The sequence below is a fragment of the Berghia stephanieae genome, chromosome 9, assembly GCF_034508935.2.
Source record: "Berghia stephanieae isolate SIO BIC M18660-M18661 chromosome 9, UCSD_Bste_1.3, whole genome shotgun sequence".
NCBI lineage: Eukaryota > Metazoa > Mollusca > Gastropoda > Nudibranchia > Aeolidiidae > Berghia > Berghia stephanieae.
In genome coordinates, this window is record NC_088368.1 from 28329638 (window position 1) to 28348408 (window position 18771).

The 18771-nt window shown below is 33.5% G+C and overlaps 1 protein-coding gene across 1 annotated transcript; it reads left to right on the plus strand.

Annotated features, from left to right (window-relative positions):
* The first annotated feature begins 459 nt into the window (after positions 1 to 459).
* Positions 460 to 10437, plus strand: LOC144979983 (ADP-ribosylation factor-like protein 3). Its single transcript, XM_078927397.1, has 6 exons — positions 460 to 530; positions 1499 to 1642; positions 2006 to 2122; positions 2894 to 2944; positions 3778 to 3963; positions 5819 to 10437. Exons 1-6 carry the CDS (start codon positions 528 to 530, stop codon positions 5864 to 5866), a joined length of 549 nt encoding a protein of 182 aa, XP_078783523.1. The 5' UTR covers positions 460 to 527; the 3' UTR covers positions 5867 to 10437.
* Positions 10438 to 18771: the final 8334 nt, after the last annotated feature.

Sequence of the window (18771 nt, forward strand, 5' to 3'; positions counted from 1 at the left end):
AAAAACTCATTTGTTTTGATTAACAAAACAATCGACTACAGTTGGATAAACTTATCTTTTCATTTTTTTTAAATAAAAGATTTTTTTTTAAATGAATAATAATAGAAAAGCGTTTCTTAGTAACCAATTTTGAACTTGGCCATCTGGCAGCCCCCATCATAACCAGCTGCAGTCAAGCCAGCCACAGACATAAGAGAGGGAGGGGTATGTGAAGTTTCCTGTGGCAAACGAGTTGCTCGTGTTTTTTTTTTTTCAAACGAATCACTGCTCGATGACGTCACTGACTCGAAACCCGCCCGAAACCGACTCGATTTTAGAGGACTCGATCGAAAACCCGCTCGATTTGATCGTTTCAAACTCGACCCAGCACTACGTTTACCACACTCGAAACACACTAATTATTGGAGTGGTTTCCCTTCGCAATTTTAGAGCTCATTTTTCTTCCGAAAGTAACAAAATTACAGTTGTGCACATTCATTAATGACGTCACACGTAGTTACTACAAGCCATCTTCACTCGACGCGACAATGGTAATGAAATGAATTCTATTATTTGTTGATTACAGGATTATTGACCACATGAAATAAGCTCTTAAACCCTTTTTTATCGATTTTTTTTGTTCCGGATTAAGTAATCTACAATTTACCTTGAATTGAATTTGCCCGACAGTTTTAAGTTGCGGTCGAGTGGTCGTCACTGCACCGCATTCCTTTGCCACCTCAATCTTGGGGATGATTTGGTTTCTCTAGCCTTGTCTCTTACTGTTCCTCTTTCCGTTTATGTTTGTGGTTTTTTTTTTCAAATTATGTCAAAATGTCTTTATTCATTATCGCACACTCTAGTGGCAATTTTTTAAATATATATTTTTGATCAGATTCTAACAAAATCTTTCACATTTCACGCAATCCTACTCCTCATGTCTCTCCCCTGCCTCTCTCTCTCTCTCTCTCTCTCTCTCTCTCTCTCTCTCTCTCTCTCTCTCTCTCTCTCTCTCTCTCTCTCTCTCTCTCTGACTAACAACAAAGCTCTGTATGTATTATTCATGTTTACTTTCCTGTAAACATCTGACAGCATTTCGTGCATAGAATTTTGAGAGGAAGATAAACATTAAAATGCTTCAAGGAGTGGGCAAAGTCATGATGTAAAAAAAGGTAGCCCTTGTTATCAGTGAAACAGAAACAAAATCAATAAACTTTAATTATAAAAGTATGTTAAGAATAACCTTGATTGGGGTGTGGATATATGAAAATATAAGTTTTAGCTCATCACTATCCTCTTTAATTTCAATGCCATGGACATTGATACAAGGCTTAGGTGTGTCAAGTTAGTTTATCAAGTGGATTGTTCTTTATTCTGCCAATGGTTGCCTATGCTTAACCTCGTTTTGATGCTCAGCAAAGTGGCCACTAAGCCCAGATTTGATCATTATAAAATGATGAAGCAGTTATAGTTATAGACAAATGTCAAGATAAGCAACATTTTTCTTTTACATTCACAGGGTCTCTTAAGTATTCTTCGCAAACTCAAAAAGAGCCAGGACGTTGAGCTCAGAATTTTGTTACTAGGATTGGACAATGGAGGAAAGACAACTCTACTCAAAAATCTTGCATCAGAAGATCCAACCCACATCACACCAACACAAGTTAGTTTGAGATTATATGATATTCACAGTTTTCTCTGATCTCTGACTTAGAAATTTTGCTTTTTTGTTGTTTTTATTATTATTATTATTATTATTATTATTATTATTATTATTATTATTATTATTGTTATTATTATTTATTATTATCATCATTATTGTTGTTGACTCCATGTTTTACTAGTAGGCTAGATTGTCAACTGGGAATACTTCCGTGTCAACTGGGAATACTTCCGTGGCTTTCTCCTTTAATTGTCCCACATCTTATCTGTTTTTGATTTCATTCAAGTTAATATTTACAATAAAAATTGAAAGTTGAAATTTAACTGGAATTTTTCTCTTTCTTTTTTTTTTTTTTTGTCACAGGGTTTCAACATCAAATCAGTACAGTCAACAGGATTCAAATTGAACGTCTGGGATATCGGTGGGCAGAGGAAAATACGACCTTATTGGAAAAATTACTTTGAAAATACAGACATTCTTGTAAGTTTTTTTGGGTTTTTTTTGCTTATTATGTTTGAGAATTTTTACAGCTTTTAGTTTGTATGACTTCAAAAATGTAATTATTTTTTAAAACAATTTTATATCATGTTGGGAAAAGCTCTCAAAATCAATTGTTTAGTTAATTTGGAGCCATGAGTCATCTAGTGCTAAAATCATATTTCAATTAATGATAACAGCACAGAGCATTCGTGAGAAAGATAATTTGTTTTGTGTTAAGTGTTTGCTTTAAACTGTTTTGATTTAGTAGATGGGTTTGAGAATCAAGATAGGTGTTTGGTATTGTATAGTGTGTGTGTGTGTGTGTGTGTGTGTGTAAAATCCAATGTAATTTGCAATTATATAGTCTGGTGTTTTGAGTTACAGTGGTATATAAATTTTCAGCATTATTATTTTATGATTATAGCATCATTGTGTTAACATTTTATGGGATCGTGGATAGCTCATACGGTAGAGTCACGCTCTCCCCGGCCAGGCGGAGTTGTCGTACCAGTAAGGTCGCGGGTTCGAACCCCATCGCCGCCGTGAAGATTTTATTCTCTATTGTCTTCTGGCACTTTCCTACTCACTTCATCTCTTACCGTTAACATTTTATCCACTTCTTAAATAATATTTTTTCTGGATATGATAAATTTACCAATTCAAGTCAATTTAGTGGTGACTTAAAATTCTTTTTAATTTATTCTTTCTGGCAGGCAAGTTGTATTATTTTATTTTATATTCATCGATTTTACTACTTTATATCCAACACAGATTTATGTAATTGATAGCGCAGACAGAAAACGGTTCGATGAAACTGGAGAGGTATGTCAGGTTTAATATCTCTGGGGATAAAACTCATAGCTGTTGCTCTGTAATACTTGATAAATGCTTCCCACAAGAATGCTGACAGACTGTTTGTTTCACTTGGGTTCCTGTTTTTGTCTCAAAACAAAATTAATCTTTTCAACTTATAAGTACTTAGTTTTCAGATCTTATTGTTTGTCTTCTTTTTTTCTTCTTTCTTTTTTTTTTTTTTTGATCCATCACTTCTCAATGCCATTGTACGTCATAATGGTATTATTAGAAAATAAGTAGATGCCTGTACCTAATGGGTGTTAATGTTTCCGAAATGAGGGTTGGATTGCTCTGTCAGTTATTTTTCGTAAGCAGTAATTTATTTTCACCTGTTATTTTTCTAGGTGCAGGGCAATGCGTGCAAGGCAAATTGAACAAAATTCATGATTTATGCTGAACTCCATTCCAGACTTTAGACTTTTACTGATTGAATCAAAATCCGGAAAAAAAAAATTTAAAAATCTGGGGTGGAGGTGGAGGGGTTAGAAGTTTTTCATTTGTAATTACATTTTGGCAACTATTGGATTTTTTAAAACCATAATTTTAAAGTCCTCCTCGCCAGTGAATCTGTACATGAAGTGAACTACACAGTACCTTTCTAAATATTGATTTATGAAACAATCTATTTCACACTGAAATGAAATGCATATTATTATTTAAAACCTCTTTTAAAATGCATTTTTATGCTATTTTAATTTTTTATTGACCAGACCAATTCTTTTTTAAAACAAGAAAACGCTGTAGATATGAACAGTGCGGATGTGAAGGTTTACATCTCATTTATTTTATTTTCCTTCTAGGAGTTGAGTGAGTTGTTAGATGAGGAAAAACTGGCTGGTGTTCCTGTATTAATCTATGCCAACAAGCAAGACCTCCTTAATGCTGCCTCAGCCAGTGAAATCTCAGAAGGTCTCAACCTCAACAATATACGGGACAGAGAGTGGCAGATACAGGCTTGTTCTGCTTTGTCTGGGGAAGGAGTTGGAGTGAGTTATTTAGTTTATTTATATTCCAAACATGAATACGGTGCTGCATAGATATAGGTTGTCCAACTAAAAATTCACCGCTGTTTGAGAGTCCGTCATTAAACAAAAATGAACTTGTCAATCTATAAGTCAATAGATATTATGTTGAAAATGGTGTTGGTTGATATAGCTTTAGTTGTATCTGATCAATCAAATAGATGAAGATATTTATAATAAACATGACAAGAGAGGATGATTTGAAAGGGAATAAAAAAAATTTATTTGATATCATCTGGAATCATTTTTCCAGGAAGGAAGTAACAAAAATTCTCAGAGTAAATTTAGCAACAGAAGAGTTCTATTCTTAGTAATGAAACAATACTCGTACAAAGGTCAAACGACAGAATCATATCTTATCATATATATATTATTTGATGCTCAATCAGCCGCTGCTTTTTTTGTTTCTGGAGAGATACCCTATAAATTGTCGTCCTTCAAAAGTCTGGTATATTTCCATACATGTCTGTCATCTGCATTTTTTGCAGCCGCAAATATCAGGGCGATCCGCAAATTTTGGCAAATTTCCCAAAATTGGCAAATCGTGGCAAATTTTGGGAAAATTGGCAAATCGCGTGGCAAATGTTGGGGGGAAAAAAAGAAGCGAAAACAAAATAACGAAAAAAAAGTGCGAAATTTGAGAAATGTTGCAGCTTTGCCTGGGCCCAAACCAAGGGAAGCTACTCTCTACGGATAATGATCCTTTAAAATCTTTGTAACAACGCTATTCATAATGTAGCCTCCTTAAATGTAATAAATTGTCTTTTATATATATTTTTTTCTGTATCGCGTGTTAATTTTTACTGAAACTCTTAGTTCTCGGCAAATGTTTTGGCAAATTTTAGGTCCCAATTTGGCAAAAAATGCAGATGACAGACATGTCAAGTGGATATGAAGACCTGGAATATCACTGATTTGACCTTGATTCACTTAATATTGGTCTTCCCTATGAAGCTAATGATCAGTTTACTAAGAAAACATTGAGTGGTAAAACAAATGCTTACCTATCAGTCCCTGATCTCTTTCACTGTGAACCAATTAAGGCTAAGGTTCGTGTTTGCATCGAAACCTGTGACAAAAAGTCATGAAGGTAACTCTCAACACAACACAAATTCACATATTATGTAACTATGTAAACAAGTTTGTCATACGAAAATTGGTTATAAAATGTGAGAATCTGGTTCCAAAAGACAAAATGTGAATGATCCATTCAAACTTTTAAATAGTCCTTCAAAGCCATGCAAACCATAAAACTGGTGTTAATCTTGGTTTATGCAACATTAAACAGACAATAGCAATTGCTTAATATCCTTTTGATAGGACACTGGTCTACTACAATATGCTTTCATCTGGATATGACAGACACAGCTAATTAATCAGTGCTTGATACATTGGGGGGGGGGGGGGGGTGTCCTGGGTAAAAATCTGGACTTCATCTGGGATTTACACGGGTCCTTTCGCATATTAAGTGAGTGCTCTTCAGTTATTAGGGCAACCATTGGACAACAGGTGAAACTACCAAGTTTTATATTGTTTCTGGTGGGATATATAAAAGTATATAGGTGAAAAACGTATCTCAATTTCAAAGAAACTTGGTCCTTTGATACTCGTGCATGTTTTTTAATCATGGTTTAAATGTCCATTTTTTAAAATGTAAACATTTGAACACTGTCGTGTAGGATAAAATTCATGATTCAATCCAGTTGACAAAAATGTCAATTTCTGTACAGAATTATAAAATTAACAACGCTTTGATATATTAATGCAAATAGTAACAACATTATAATTTATTTCTTCCTTCTTTTTCTTTTTCAAACAGGAGGGTGTGACGTGGATGACAAAACAAGTCAACAAAAGGAAGCGATAAACATAGCAATCCACAGCTGTTATTGTCAGTGGGTTTGTTTTTGTTTGTTTTTTTTCTCTCAAACATTTAAAAATGAATATCTACAATTTTATGGTGGACAGAGCAACTTGCGTAATTTGTCAACTTGTTATCTCCATTAAACTCATCCATGCATCCGTTATTTTTCTAAGAAAGTCAGCCAGGATCAAACATCACTAAAGAGCAGGATAGCATTCAGAATTCATTTTGAGTTCGAATTGAAATTTACAATGACAGTTTTAGTGATGCAAAACCATTGTCTGTAGAATATCACTACGGCCATTGACATACATCGATAGTATCCAATGTGCTTAATGGAGATAATAAATTTTAGATTTATTTATTCAAATATGTTTGTTGTTTTGTTGTTTTGTTGGGGTTTTTTTCGTAATCGTGTATTTGGTTTCTTTGAGGGTTTTTTAACATACAAAAACGCTTTCACACACATTTATATTATACATATATACATATTATGTAATAATAATGATCATCATGAATTAAACCAATTATTTTTTTTTGAATTGGGCGGAAACTGTTTGTTTTCGCACCACTGTAATATTGTATGCCATTTTTAAGAGTGAGATGCTTGTTATGGTGACTATACTTTAAAATGTCAGTAATGATCACTGAGTAGAAATTTCGTTGTGCATAATTTATATACCCATTTGATTTCATAATGAGATTGTTGATTGTGATTTGGCCGACTGGGTGTCTATGAAATACCATTAATGAAAGAGTGCCAGCTTAGGAGATGCGGACACACTTTGACTTTTTGCAGAGATTTGCTTAGCTGAATACTATTTTTAGAATTATTCATATTTTAAAAAATTCTAATTAAGAGCAGATGTTACTTCAAAGTATTAATGACTTTTTCAAATGTTATATTAATTGAATGGGAATACTTACTACAGTCTCATCTCTCCAATCCGAACACCTCCGTTCCCAGCATTTTGTTTGGATTACAGATACATCCAGATAATGGAATCAGTCCCTAATGTGTACAAATAAAGAAGAAGAAAAAAAATCCGTCCGCAGGCAACCTTTCCGGATAATAGAGACATCCAGATTGTGGAGTTCCGGATGAGAGAGACACGACTGAATATTGTTTTGTTGCTAGGTTAATGGTTTATAATTTTGGCCTTGCCAGTGTTGATACTGCTTTAACCCTCTCCTTACCAGCCATTTTCAGGATTTTCCCCAAAACTTCACACCCAACTAACACAAAAATAGATTTTTTATCACTCATACACAATAGCAGTAAAGATTTTGCAAATTTCTTTAGCAAAACATGCTCCACAACACACTGGTCATTTTCCTTAAATTTTATGGTGTACAAGAGAAATTTGAACAAGAAAAATGTTGGTTGTATCGTAACGAATATGAGGATTTTCCTACAATTGGTAAGGAGGGGGTTAAGGAGATTGGTCACGTGTGATAATTCCCAATAATAAGATTTCTCCTCGTCTAGTGAGAAAAGGATTGAGACAGTGTCAGGGCCAGAAAGTAAAATTAAGAATGGTAGACTATTAGATTTCATCGTATTCTCTTGTGGTTACTAATTATTGATATGTGAACACTTACAAGTTATCACTTTTTTAAAATAATCAATTTATGTTTATATACAGTTTAACTTCTTAACATGATTATGTACAAATATTGCATATGTAATTCTAAGGTACATTTTCAGGACATAGGCGCAACTTTTTTTTTAAACAATAGTTTTATTGTTTGTTTGTTTTTAATTCTTGGAATTTTGATTTTGTCTTTGTGAATGTTTGTGTGTGTGTGTGTGTATGTGTGTGTGTGTGTATTTGATTTTGCTTTTAGTTTTTAAAGGGGGTGGAGCAGTTGTGTGGTTGCTAATTTTTTTTTTTTTTTCATTAAGTCAAATATACTGTCAAATCTTTGTCATACGAGAATTTCAGTTGTTGACTGAAAGCAACAAGCTTGTGATCGATGTTGTTTGGTATTTTAGTCACTTTATGAGCATGGTTGTTATTCCATTGGTTGTAGCATTTTATTTCTCAGTACTCCGTCCACTGTTGATATCAGGTAAATATTGACATGCTGCAGTGGATCACAGATGCCCTGACAGCCTTGTCATTGGTACATATGTTAGGGAGAAATCAAGAATTGTTATTTTTTTAACATTAAAATTTAGCCGATTCCCAAATATGGAAGTTTTCTCCAGATTTTGGTATATTTTTTAGGAAAATCCATTAAAATCTTTTTTTGTTTTGCTTGCTGCAGGATCTGTTAACGAAGACTTAACCACATTTTTTGTTTTAAAGGAAAGATGTAGTAAAAACATAAAATGATGATATTTCTTTTAGGTCATTGAGATTCTCAAACTCAAAGAAAATACAGATTTAATTTTTTGGCTTGTCAGAGATTTGGAACGAGGCTGCCGGATTCAAAGATAAAAATAATAATCCTAATTTTTTATTTTTATATTTAAGAACTGATACTCAGTATTATCTGAGGTCCACTGAGCTGTTTTAGAATGCCATAGTACTTTACAAGTCCTGAATCCCTTATCTTCGTTTCACTTTGATATAAATATTTGAACTCAAACAAAAATTATGGAACTCTATAATTTGAAAACATGCTTCACTGGTCAATCAAAATGGTATTTAATTTAAGAGTACTTACTGTTTGATAAATAAATAAATATTATATGGTTCAACAAATATTTACTCCTTAAATATTTTTCAAATATTAGAAATCTGATATATCTTTTGTTGGATATGATCAACATGGGGAATTTAAAGAATGAAATAGAAAATGTAATTACTTAGATCTGTTTTAGTGTGTTTATGATTTGATTTTTTTTTTTCCGACACTCTTCAATTCTTGAAATATTGAAATTGTTTTTATGTTGTCATTATGTATTGATTATTTTTGTATACTCTCGATTGGCAAGCTAATCAAAATAAAAATGAATTTGTTTGCTTTGATTTATTTATTTTGGATTCTGATATCTAACCCACCTTTTACTTTTATCATCATTCATGGCGTTGTATCTGCATCCATTCATATAGCTATGTCTATATCATTTACATCTATCTACTACTGACACATCATAAAAGAAATATTTCATCCCCATATTATCACCCCTCTCAATTCTCATATATCTTAAAACCTTGTTCTAAGTGTCTAGTAGGTTTTATTTCTGGTCACTTTTCCACTTTATGTTTCAGAACTCATTGAATCAATTGTGGCAATTGTGACTGGTTTCAAAATAGTCCTCGTGTTTTGTTACTTGCCAGATTCTATGCACCCCACAGGGTTTTTATGTAGCGTGGGCAAGTGACTGAGGCCTTCAGTCTCATGAAGTTTGCTAGACTCTTTTATCATCATTTTCAGCCAACCAAGTTTCTCTAATGGCCAGGATCTTGAAGCCAAGGGTGATCGCTTTCATGCGTCAAGAGCTTTTTACATCACAGTTGAACAAGATCATTTTGGCTTCTTAGTCTTGTAGTAGACAGTATTAAAGCAGTAGTTTGCTTGAAGGGGGATAGTCTAACCTATCCCTTTACTCTTTTCATGCATCATTATTTAGTAGAATCCCTTCCTAGCTTCTTAGATTGAGGATTATGACAATGGAATGGAGTGATGCAATGGCAACCTCCTTTTAAATGGTGAGCACTAGTTGTGTCGTATGGCTATACCTCCAGTTTGGATTTGTCAACCTATTCGGTGAATTTATCCTCTACTTTGAGAAAAGCCTCAAAGTCACCATTAAGATTTGTCACTGGGCAATGACAACAGACTTCTAATTCTCTTAGTTTGCTTTGTCTTTGTTTTTTCATGTTGTCACACATTCTTCCATGTCTTGTAAGAAGGCAATTGAATGTGACCTAGTGTTTGCGAGTTTTGATGAATGATGAATCCTGACACGGGGGCCTCTTGATCGTAACACAGAGCACACAGCAACTGTTCATGGTTTAGAGCTATAATTGCTATGTTTAAGGTACAATTATTATTTAAAACTTGCTCACTGGAGATCACATCGAAATTTCCTGAATAGATTATTATTAAATGAAATTTCGATTTCACAACCATGTTTGAGATGAAAAAAAAATTGTGCTAAAAATAATTCAAAATATGCGACTCAAATTTCTTTTAATTGTGTGATTTTTTAAAAATAGCTAAACACTATGGGAATGCCTTAAACTCATGTTTATTTTACCAGTTTTTATAACTGAATTGAGACAGTATTTCTGTAATTGAATTAAAAAAGTGTTGAAAATTATTTGTATTTTTAATTTCGGAACGATGAACTATGTTTTTTTTCACTGCTTTGTCATTACCATGATAACTATATCACAATGAATGAGAAATGTTTAGAATGATAATAATGAGTTGATACAGTCTATCCCGTAATCATTATTGCCGTCCAATGATTGTTTGATTGCTTTGTTTTGTATCATCAAAAACAAACAGCTTCTAAAACACTTATCGTCCTTATACTCTTTGGCATTCCAATATTGATTTAACGATGTTATAGTCTCTTGTGTCTATGGTCAAAATAAATCTTTTACACGTGTCAATCTGGAATTTGCGTTTAACATTTGTGGCTTACAGTCTCAAAACGGTATTAAAAGGGATTATTTTCGTTTAGATAATGATTGTTGAAGATTGACGTTATGGTCAAAATCATGGAAATAGGGTGGGTTAACTTGATGTACATGTATATACATGTGTTTTTGAGGGATCTGAATACATTTTCATGAGTGCTAAAATCCATATTCATAGCTGCCAGAGGAAAATTTTTAAAAGGAGGAAAACTGCCCAAAAATCAGGGAAAGAGGTATGTTTATCAATAGTCATAACAATCAATAAAGTAAAATAGAATTTCTGAGAAAGGAAGAAATAAAAAAACATACAACTCCTCTTGACAAATTTCTGGCACTATCAAGTAACGGAAATCTGGTTCTTATGATAATGATATTTCACAACTCAAAAAAATTATTAATTTTTTTTATTTTGGTGTCCACATTATCCCGACATAATACCAGTTTTGGGCGGTATCTTGGATTCAATAGGACTTTGGATTGTGGACATGCACTGATAAACTGTTTAGTGGCTCTCTGTCCTTTTCTTGGGGGATCACCTTCTGCATCTTATATCCCCGATTTTATGCTTTGGATTTTGTTTGTTTTTGTTGGGGAGTTTTGTTTTGGGTTTTGTTTGGTTTTTTTTTTTTTGTGGGGGGGGGGGGGGGGTTGTTTATATATTATTGGGGGGGGGGGGGTCATCTTGTCTTTGACGACATCGATTCAGCCTCAATAATTGCAACACATTTAGGTCATATCAGCGCCAGTAAAAAGAAAGAAAATGGGATACAGTTAAAAGTTCTAGAGTTACATTAAAGCACCTTAGAAAAAGTACGACAAAGGGGAATTGGTTCAAATAGGGAAGAAATGAAGATTCCAAGAGCTTTCTGTCTTTGGCTTGGAATGAGATTACTTGGTTTTGTCCTGACCCTGGCTGGGAGGGAAACAGTCAAATGTATAGTTTTGAGAGATGATATTTTTTGTCTCATAAATCATCTCATATTATTTTTGTTTTACATTTGAGAAAGTAAGACATAGGGGAACTGGGAACAAATAGGGATCAGATGTAGATTCCAAGAGCAAATCACCAATGTACTTAGTTTGAAATCACCTATAAGTCTCATCCGGACACAAGAACAAAATCCAACAAAGAGGAACACACTAAAATGCTTACATTATACATTAAAAATAACAAATATACTAATGCATAACAGAGAGATGATTTACAAGGAAAAAAATATCATCTCCCAAAACAATAACTATGCATTTGACTGTTTCCCTCCCAGCCAGGATTCCGACCAGGGCCAGGAAAAAAAACAAGTAATCTCATTCAAAGACAAAGACAGAAAGCATGTTGGAAAACAGATATAAGGGGATAGAAGACACAGTGTGTGCCTCCCTGCCCGCTATGGGAGGTCAGGATCCCCACCCAGGATAGGAGGTTCATGAAAGCTACAATCTGCTCCCTATTTTAACTCATTCCCCTTTGTCTTCCTTTTTATTGGGTACTTTAAATGTAATTCTAAAACTTTTTACTATCAAATTTTCTTCCTTTTTACTGGTGCTGATATGACCTTACATTTGTTGCGAGCGCTGTACGTGAAACCCTTCAAAACAAACAAATACCTTTCTCTTTCATGAACTAATTATAGGTATTTAGGAAAATTAATCGCAAATCTTGCTGTTTTTAGCTTGCAAAAAAAACCCGCCATGTCGGAGACTATGGGAGTGACTGATTTGTTCTGTTTGTTTTTAGATGTTTAACCATTAACAGCACTGTAACACTGATCATTTAGTTAAAGAATCCACAACATCACGATTAAACAATGATCAAGTTTTAATTCAATATAATGATCAAAACAATGAAAACTGTGCTATCTGTTGAAGAAGTAGTTTTTATTTGATTTCAAATAACAAAACAATGGTAATTATTATTCTTATTATTTTAAACCAATTAAATAAAAAGTCGAGTCCAAGAAAATGATGAGAAAAAATCGATTTAAATAACATTAAGAAGAGGAGAGAGAGAGAGGAGGCAATTGTATTCACTGGTGTAATATTAAAATAATGTATAAAAGGTCACGTTTAAAGAAAGAGAAAAATACCCATTACATATAATGCATAACAACATTAACTCAACGAAAAATCGTCATCAAAAATAATCATTGTTAAAAAAAAAAAAAAGATGTGGAAGATAAAGCATTCCAAATAATCCACCATTCAGGTCTGTTTTGTTTTGTTTTTAAGGGTTTTACGGCGCTTGCAACACATTAAGGTCATATCAGCGCCAGTAAAAGTAAGAAAATGGAAAGTCAAAATATTCTAGATTTACAATTAAAGTACCCAAGAAAAAGTAAGACAAATGGGAATTGGTTAAAATAGGGAACAGATGTACATTACAAGAGCATGCCATCAATGTACTTAGTTTGAGATCATCTTAAAGTCTCATCCAGACACAAGTACAGCATCCCACTCAGAGGAACACACTCAAATGTTACAGAATACATAACTAACACTAACAATACATAAGAGAGATGATTTACAAGGAAAAAATATCTCCCAAAACTATAACTATACATTTGACTGCTTCCCTCCCAGTCAAGGACTCCAGCCAGGGCTGGGAAAAACTAAGTAATCCCATTCCAAGACAAAGATTTTTTTTGTTTGTTTGTTGCTTTAGGTCTCTTCCAACACAATTGAGGTTATATGAGAGACCGCTGAAACAAAAAAACAAGCAATCTAACAAAAATAGTACAAATGTCAATCAAAAGCATAACCTAAAGATATCATAAGCTAAATTATAAATAACCAAGAACAAACAGGCAGAGGATTTACAGGAAAAAAAATATCCCCTGTCAAAAATACAATCACAAACCAAAGAAGCAGGATAGGCTAGTAAAGAGAAGAAGAAACGACATCACTATCGGATCGTACACCCATGCGAACATCATAGGTATATGATTCAAGGGTGATGCTCCCATCCAACCACCCGCGCAAGACAAAGACAGAAAGAAACTCAGAAAACAGATATAAGGGGATAGAAGACACGGCCTCACCTCATGCCCACCATGGGTAGGGGGTTTGTATTGTTTTTAAGGGTTTCATGGCGCTTGCAACAACCTTAGATCATTTCTGCGCCAGTAAACGGGAAGAAGGGATAGTTTGTTTTTTTTAAATTTGTAAATTTACAATAAAAGCATCCGAAAAAATGCAAAACAAAGGGGACTTGGCCAAAAAAAGAATAGAGGAAGATTCCAAGAGCAAACTACGAGTATCAATATGCCTTGTTTGAGATTGCCTATAACTCCTATCCAGATACCAGCACAGTACCCCACAGAGAGGAATACACTCAAATGCTTACAAATAAATACAATACATTCAAAACTATAAACTATAATAATAGTACAAAACAAAGAGATGATTTATGAGGAAAAGAATATAATCTCTATAAAAAGTTTTAAAAAAGGATACTATCCATTTGACTGTCTCATTCCCAGCTAAGGATCCCCACCAGGACCAAGACCAGGGGGGGGGGGGGTGGACAGTGTGATACTAAGCTGCTAGAATAAAAATGAATATAACAGCTTCAAAAATGAACAAAATACAAACACAGAATGTTTGGCAACCCTTTTTCAGCCAACAAAAAAAAAAACGATGAAAATATAAATACATTACTTAAAACCCAGATGGACCATCGGTCTCTCATGAAAACACATAATTCCAAAGAATTTCAATCTGCATGGCGTTCTCTCTTACAAAATACTACACAAGGAACATTTATTTTTTTTGTTTGTTGCTTTAGGTCTCTTCCAACACAATTGAGGTTATATGAGAGACCGCTGAAACAAAAAAACAAGCAATCTAACAAAAATAGTACATATGTAAATCAAAATCATAACCTAAAGATATCATAAGCTAAATTATAAATAACCAAGAACAAACAGGCAGAAGATTTACAAGAAAAAAAAATATCCCCTGTCAAAAATACAATCACAAACCAAAGAAGCAGGATAGGCTAGTAAAGAGAAGAAGAAACGACATCACTATCGGATCGTACACCCATGCGAACATCATAGGTATATGATTCAAGGGTGATGCTCCCATCCAACCACCTGCAAGGAACATTTAGGGCACAAAATTCTTCTTCATCCAATAACGAAAACAGTCAAACTCAAACTGTAAATACATCATGTTAAGTCTAGATAGATAAGAAAGAGATTTTCAGCAAATCTAGTAGGAAAATACAACGGCGAAAAGTCTACAAATTCTAGCCTCCTTTTACTAAAACATATATATATATATATATATATATATTTATATGTAATAATAGTATCCGAAAATAAAGAAAAAACTGAACACGGTGCAAGAAAAAAATCTTGTAAAATATTTCAAGGAAGACACTTTTACATGTTTCATATTTTGTTCTTTTTTTTTTTTTAAATTGCTCCATTCATTTTTGTACATTACTTTTTACAGTCCACAGATTCTAGCCGCTTAGTATTCACATTTACTGTTCTTCATATTTTCTGTCTAAAATGTGTCTACTACCCATATTTTTGTTTCTGGATTTTTTTTCTTCTGATTTTTGAAATGAGTGTATGCATGATGTTGAGGATTAAATAATAAGGGAAATACAAGTACAGTACATGCTGCCTTAATGCACTGTCATCGGGAGGAGGCTTAGGCGTGCTTAATGCTGAAACGTGCTTAAATCTGAATAGACATAAACCAAATATTTCCATGAATTAAATTTCATGAACTATTTCCCTTTGTTAGGTGCGATGTTGCTTCTTTACCCATCGTCATTGTATTTGTTTTTTCTTCAATTCTATTTTTATTTTCATAATTTATTATGGTAAAATGATTTTAAAAAAACAACAACAACAAAAAAATCAGTTTAAAAAACATGGAGTAATTTGTCATAGGGGAGAATCTTGGTGTTGAGCATGTCTGTCTAATTTTGGTGAAAAGAATTCAGTTATTCAGCTTTGCTTGCGATGTGAAACAATGTTCTGTTGCACAGCCTTGTAATTGCCTCGAATTTAGTTTGAGATGCGAGACCAGTTGATTCCATAAAAACACCATTAGTGTTCAAAGCTTTGTAACAGCTTCGAGCAATGAGGTATTTTGGTCACTAATTCCATATCATCATTTCCTACTCTTCTACCTTTACTCGGGGTCGCTTCCTTCCCAAAGTATTTTGGACAATATCACTGTCCATTATTTTACCGGTCCATAGAAGTTAGTGGATAACAATAAAAATTAATAATAACCAGAATCAGATGCTGTCTTGTAATGAAGCATGCCAGAAGCCGAATTATCGTGCTTAAAGGATATAGTTTAAATAGCAAAATTTCGGTAAGAACCATTTACATGTTTGAGTCCGCGGCGTGCTTAAAGACGGCATGGTCTGTATTTATAATATATTTTCTTAATGTACTGACTCATGCCTGATATTAAAAAATATATATATTTTATCTTACGGAAAAAAACAAAAAGACATCCTCCTATTATAACAACAGAAAAAAGTGTGTATCAAAAAAACAACAGTTGGTTCCCCATAAACGCTAAAAGAAATGTCTCGTTCATAGAATAAAATAAGAACGATTGCACATCAACCAAAAAAAAAAAATTAAAAAATTAAACAGGTAAATTTTTAAAACGAAACAAATGAAATGTTAATTTTAAACACCATCACAATTCACTTTTAAAGTAATACCTCTGATCATATCAAACAATAGTAATTATGTTGAAAATAATAACACCAATAATATTAATAATAATGATGATGGTTTTGGCATTTGGGTCAAGATAACAATACAGGTAAATGCTCAAGATCCCCGAGAATTCTGTCAATCTTCCTATTTTTTAATGTAAAAATCTCAGACAGGCACAAGCAAAGAATCCTGCTATGAAGGATATGCTCAAAGGTTAACAAACTACAATAATATATTCAAAACTAAAAACGGCTATGGTTGTACATAACACAAAGATGACTTACAAGGGAAAAAATATCATCTCTCTAAAAAAATTTTAAAACGAACAATACATTTGACTACCTCCCTCTCACAAAAAAAAAAAACCCAAAAAAACAACCAAAAAGGAGCTCAATACGGTACAAAGACAAAGAGAAACATATATAAGGGAGAAAGGACACAGCAAGTGACCTCTCTGCACGACACGGAAGGTCAGAAAACCCGACAAAGATGCTAAGTGGATAATGGAAAAGGATGGACAGCCCAACACTGGGGAAAGCTGAGGACAGATCTGGAAAATCATCTCTCATGTCTCCTTTACAACTTCTTTGGTCAAGAGAATGAGGTGAGGTGAGGTAAGGTGAGACTTAATTGTCGCACAAATCTTTTGTATTGATTATACACAGACTACTTTAAAAAGTTACATACTTTTACACTCTATCTAAAAATAATTTTAATCCGAAACTCTTATGTTTTAGAAACTGTTACCCTTGAAAATCATAGTCATCTCCCATTATCACAACCGTGATATAACTAGTCGTTTCAGCACCATTAGAAAAAGGAAGATGATAGTGGAAAAGTTGTAGATCTGAAGTTGTTGGTTTATTTTGATGGGTTTCAACATGTTTGCGACGCATTTAGGTCATTTCAGCACCAGTAAAAAGGAAGAGAAGTGAATAGTCAAAAAATTCTAGATATACTCGTACCACTAAAAACATAGAGAAAAAGTAAGACAAACGGGAATTGGCTCAAATAGGGAACAGATGTAGATTCGAAGAGCACACCATCGGTGTACTTAGTTTGAGATCATCTATAAGTCTCATCCAACCACAAGCACAGGATCCCACTCAAAGGAATACTCTCAAATGCTTACATTAAAACAACAAATATAGCAATACATAGCAGAGGATTTACAAGGAAAATAATATCATCTCCCAAAACGTAATAAATAAATTTGACTGTTTACCTCCATTGTCAAGGACTCTTGACAAGGGAAAGGACAAAACCAAGTAATCTCATTCCAAGACAAAGAGAGAAAGCAAGTTGGAAAACAGATACAGGGATATAGAAAATACAGTAAGTGACCTCCCTACCCACTAGGGGAGGTCAAGAACCTCACCCAGTAGGTCTAAAGTTAAAAGCACCCAAGAAAAAGCAAGACAAAGAAGACTGGTTTAAATAGGGAACAGAATATTCCATGATCTATTTTGACATGACCTAAAAGTCCCATCCAGGCGCAAGTAATGATGGATCATTCAAATGTTTACAAACTACAGTATATTCAAAACTAATAATTATAAAAGTACATACCAGAAACATGATTTACAAGGAAAAGAAATATTGATGGCCCGTTGATCAAACCTCTGAAGTATAGTATCGCAAAGAGGCTATTTCAGAGGTTTGATCAACGGGCCATCGATCTGACCTTCAAAAAAGAAAAGATACTAAAGTACATTTGACTATCTCCCTTCATCTAAGAATCCCAGCCAGAAGCAAGAAAACAAACAAACAATCCCAATCCCGATCAAAGATGGAGAGCAACATGGAAAGGGAAAACAGATATGTTACAGTGAATGACATAATCAGTCGGTTGGTGAAAAGGTATGAACTGAAATATTGCCAAGTTTAGTTAAAAGCTCAAATTTTATCAAAAAAGAATTCTTGTGATAAATGATTAAATCAACCCTTTTTGTATATCTTTAGGAAATATTTAAACTTAATTTCACTTCCAAATATTTTTTACAGCTAGTCAAGATGAAAAAGTATGAAATTTGAGAAAAGTTCTTGGATACCTTTCCCATACATCTGGCCATAACTTCATGAAAAATCATCCGATTTACTCCAAATAAAAATTAGAATGCTCTGGGGAGTATATTATTTCAGAAAATGAAAAAAAAAACAATGCAAATCCAAACTTTTCACCTTGCAACTGATTATGTCATGCACTAACACATATAGAGGATAGAAGACACAGCAAAAGACCAACCTGCTCACCATGGGAGTCACAGAACACACAGTCAAACAAAATTCACAAATTGTTAGCATAAGAGTTGTGCGCTTTAGTAATATAAATACATTTAACATGAATGATATATAGAATAAAATCACACATAAATATAATGTATCAAAGGGAAATGTTGAATCAGGGAGGTAAAACAGATTGAAAGAGCTACATTAATTATAATTATAATGCAATATACATTCCTCATCCTCTTATCCCTTGTTTTACACAGATTCCTATTCCTCGTACAAATCTTAATATCTAAAATTTATACATTTCCCAGTTTCCTTTGTACGTCTTAAATATTTTTCTACAAGCAAGGACGAGGAATATGTGCTGCACTGTATACGA

Excerpts from the sequence above, each read along its gene's own strand:
- LOC144979983 (XM_078927397.1), top strand. Across the intron at positions 1,643-2,005 it reads CCCACATCACACCAACACAA|GGTTTCAACATCAAATCAGT; the intron begins GTTAGTTTGAGA and ends TTTTTGTCACAG. Across the intron at positions 2,123-2,893 it reads TTGAAAATACAGACATTCTT|ATTTATGTAATTGATAGCGC; the intron begins GTAAGTTTTTTT and ends TATCCAACACAG.